The sequence below is a fragment of the Nicotiana tabacum genome, chromosome 18, assembly GCF_000715075.1.
Source record: "Nicotiana tabacum cultivar K326 chromosome 18, ASM71507v2, whole genome shotgun sequence".
NCBI classification, from domain to species: domain Eukaryota; kingdom Viridiplantae; phylum Streptophyta; class Magnoliopsida; order Solanales; family Solanaceae; genus Nicotiana; species Nicotiana tabacum.
The window spans coordinates 110,609,108-110,612,355 of record NC_134097.1 but is presented as its reverse complement, the minus strand read 5'-3'; the positions used below and the strand labels follow the sequence as shown (position 1 = coordinate 110,612,355).

The 3,248-nt window shown below is 38.4% G+C and overlaps 1 protein-coding gene across 1 annotated transcript; it reads left to right on the top strand.

The window, feature by feature from the left end:
* The first annotated feature begins 549 nt into the window (after positions 1 to 549).
* On the top strand, positions 550 to 2,349 carry LOC107768732 (uncharacterized). Its single transcript, XM_016587875.2, has one exon. The coding sequence runs from the start codon at positions 640 to 642 to the stop codon at positions 2,194 to 2,196; it is 1,557 nt and encodes a 518-aa protein (XP_016443361.1). The 5' UTR covers positions 550 to 639; the 3' UTR covers positions 2,197 to 2,349.
* The last annotated feature ends 899 nt before the right edge of the window (positions 2,350 to 3,248 follow it).

Genomic DNA, 3,248 nt, shown 5'->3' with positions numbered 1-3,248 from the left:
TATCCACGTTGAAACACTTATTAATTAATTAAGTGATATATTTAGTTGCAAATTCCAAGTTAGTTTGACCCAAAATCAACTTTGTAGGCTTGTCAAGTGTAGTTTAAATGGGAAAAGAATTCCAGTCTTACGTGATTTACAATTGTATCTTCAAGTTATATAAATATTTAAGGTTATAAAAATCGATCAATATTTCGAGAATATTTTAGTCGTTCAATATTTAACATAAATTATTCGTGCTTTTATAATAATATAGATATAGATATCCATAATAGACAATAGATATAGATTTTTATTTGCTTAATTTGAAAGGAAAAATTAAATTTATATTATATTTTTATTGTGCAAAAGAATAAAATTAAAGTAAAATGTGTTAAATAGGTCTAGAGAAGATTTAATTAAAGGATTATTTTGGTAAACAAAACATTAAAGCATTAAAATAAGCAAAAAAAGTTAAGCAAATATTTGTTAAATTTTAAAACCATGAATATGTGTGACAATGACAACTTTAGAGCTTAAAGGGAGGTAAGATCGTGCTATAAGAAAAACCCGACTTGTTAAGTTTTTATTTTTTTTCCAGAACGGCTTGTTAAACTGCGTTACCTTCTTCGACTTGCAATTTTCGAAACCCTAATTCCCATGGGTAGACTCGCCTCCGTCGTTGAAATCTCCGACGAAAGGCATCGCAGCTACCGGAACGGTGACGGCGGCCGTTACTCCCCTCAACGCCGCCGCTATCGAAGCCGTAGCCGTAGCCCTATCAGAAACCGAAATCGTAGCCGGAGCCGGAGTCTCAGCGGGAGCCGTAGCCGCAGTCGTAGTCCGGCATACAGTCCCTATAGAGGCCAGCAACCTAACGGCCGAAACAATCGGCGATCGTATTCTCCCGATCGTTTGTACCGTAGACCGAGTCCTACGAATGAGCCGCCTAGAAGATTCGGACGTGCTAAGCAACCCTACCTTGATAGAGATTATAGGAATGGAAAAATTGCAGATTCAGATTCGGATGATGAGCTTAAAGCTAAAGGCTTGAATTTTGAAGAGTACCGAAGGCTAAAGCGTCAGAAATTGAGGAAACAGTTGAAGAATTGTATTTGGAATTGCACACCTAGTCCACCTAGGAATGAAAATGAACCAGAGTACGATGAACCTGATGAAATCGTCGAAAAAAGTTTAGATGAGAAGGTCAAGAAAGATGCTGAATCCAAAAAAGATTTGAAATTTAGCAAATCTGAATCAGAGGCCTCAGATTCTGATTCAGAGGCTTCAGATTCCGAATCCTCCGAGGATTTGGAATCGAGGAAATCTAAAAAGAGAAAGAAATCGAGGTCTAGACGTAGAAGTAGGAGATCGAGAAGGGAGAGTGAGAGTGAATCGGAGGAAGAGTCGAGCAATGATTCAGAAGAAGAAGAGAGGAGAAGACGAAGGAAGAAGTCGAGGAGAAAACAAAGTAGTAGAAGGAGAGATAAAAGGGGTAAGAAGAAAAAAAGCAAAAGAAAAAGCTATTCGGATGAGAGTGAGAGTAGTGAGAGTAAGAGCCAAAGCCAAGAGAGTGATAGTGATGATTCTGATGCTAGTAAGAAGCAAAAGCGCGCTTTGAAGAGTAAGAAAAAGAAGGATGATGAGGATAGTGACATACCAGAAAAAAGCTTGGAATTGGATGGGGAAGCTGGAATTAATGAGAAGGCTGATGAACTAACGATAGATGAAGTTGATAGTGAGTTGCTTGAATTCAAAGAACTGATTGAGGCAAGAAAAAAGAGTAATTTGGATAATGAGCCGCAAGTTGGTCCGATGCCATTGCCAAGGGCTGAAGGGCATATAAGCTATGGTGGGGCACTTAGGCCTGGTGAAGGTGATGCTATTGCCCAATATGTTCAGCAAGGGAAGCGTATTCCGCGTAGAGGTGAAGTGGGTCTTTCAGCTGATGAGATTTCAAAATTCGAGGGTCTTGGATATGTGATGAGTGGTAGTAGGCATCAAAGGATGAATGCTATTCGTATTAGGAAGGAAAACCAAGTTTACAGCGCTGAAGACAAGCGAGCCTTGGCCATGTTTAACTATGAGGAGAAGGCTAAGCGTGAGCAGAAGGTTATGGCTGATTTGCAGCGCCTTGTGCAACGCCATATTGGTCAGGATACTGGTCCATCTCATGATCCGTTTGGAGGGAAGTCTGAAGAGGGGGCTGATGCTTGATCCTTTTGTATGTTGTTTTACTTTAATTTTGGTGTTACTGCTGTTACATGTAGAAATTATGTTGTTTAATAGAAAATGGAGGCATAAAAATTTTATGTGTAAGCTGATAATGTTTGGTTTTTAAATGCCGTTTCTCTGAGGTTTGTAGCTTAATGTGATTAGAGCTAGATCTGAGTTTGCGGAAATTCATTATGCTTTCTTAGATCTGTACTCACTCATGCCAACAATTCTCCGTACTCTTATGAAAGACTATGTTTTGTGATTTTGGGTATGTAGGTCTCAGTAGCTACTGTTAAAACAGTACTCTGGGTTGTGAGTCTAGAATCACGTAGTTTAACAAATCTTCTTTCTACTTTATTTCTAAATTCTAACAGCAGCATATTAGACATATCACATATAGGGTGGAACAGATTCTAAGTGAGCTTCGAATGAGATAAAGTTCTCTAGCTAAATGTATTGGCAAAGCATTTTCTGTAGTTATGAGTTCTGCTGCAGATAGGGAACCAGCCGGATCTTCAGACTGCTCCTGGAATAGTGTCCTGGTTTCAGCCACCCTTCTGTACCAGATTAACCGCATAAGGGAAAAAGTATTAGGTCAGATGTTGTTACACCATTACTATGCATTTACATCACAACTTTACCTTATCAAAAAAAAAAAAGAACAAAACAAAATATGCATTTGACATCACTTTGTGAGGATATAGGACATTGGACATCACTTTGTGAGGATATAGGAGATATTTCTTAATATTCTTTGTTGAAGTCAAAATCTACTGAGACATGTAGATTGAACCTTAATTAACTTTTTACTTAACCCTAGTCTGTAGTATCATTCTGCTCTAGTCCGTTCATGTGTAAATTTTGCTGGTCCTACGAGCTTATGCAGTGGTTCTAATTTCTCATTTGTGCTGACATGTGTGATGTGACGGTACTGCTTAATCATTCAAATGTAATCCCAATGACCCAATCTGATAGCATGGTATTGCTTTGTTAGTAACTCCATTGTTAGTTGTCTTCTTGTTACCACACAAATAGTTGGTGTGCTAACAATA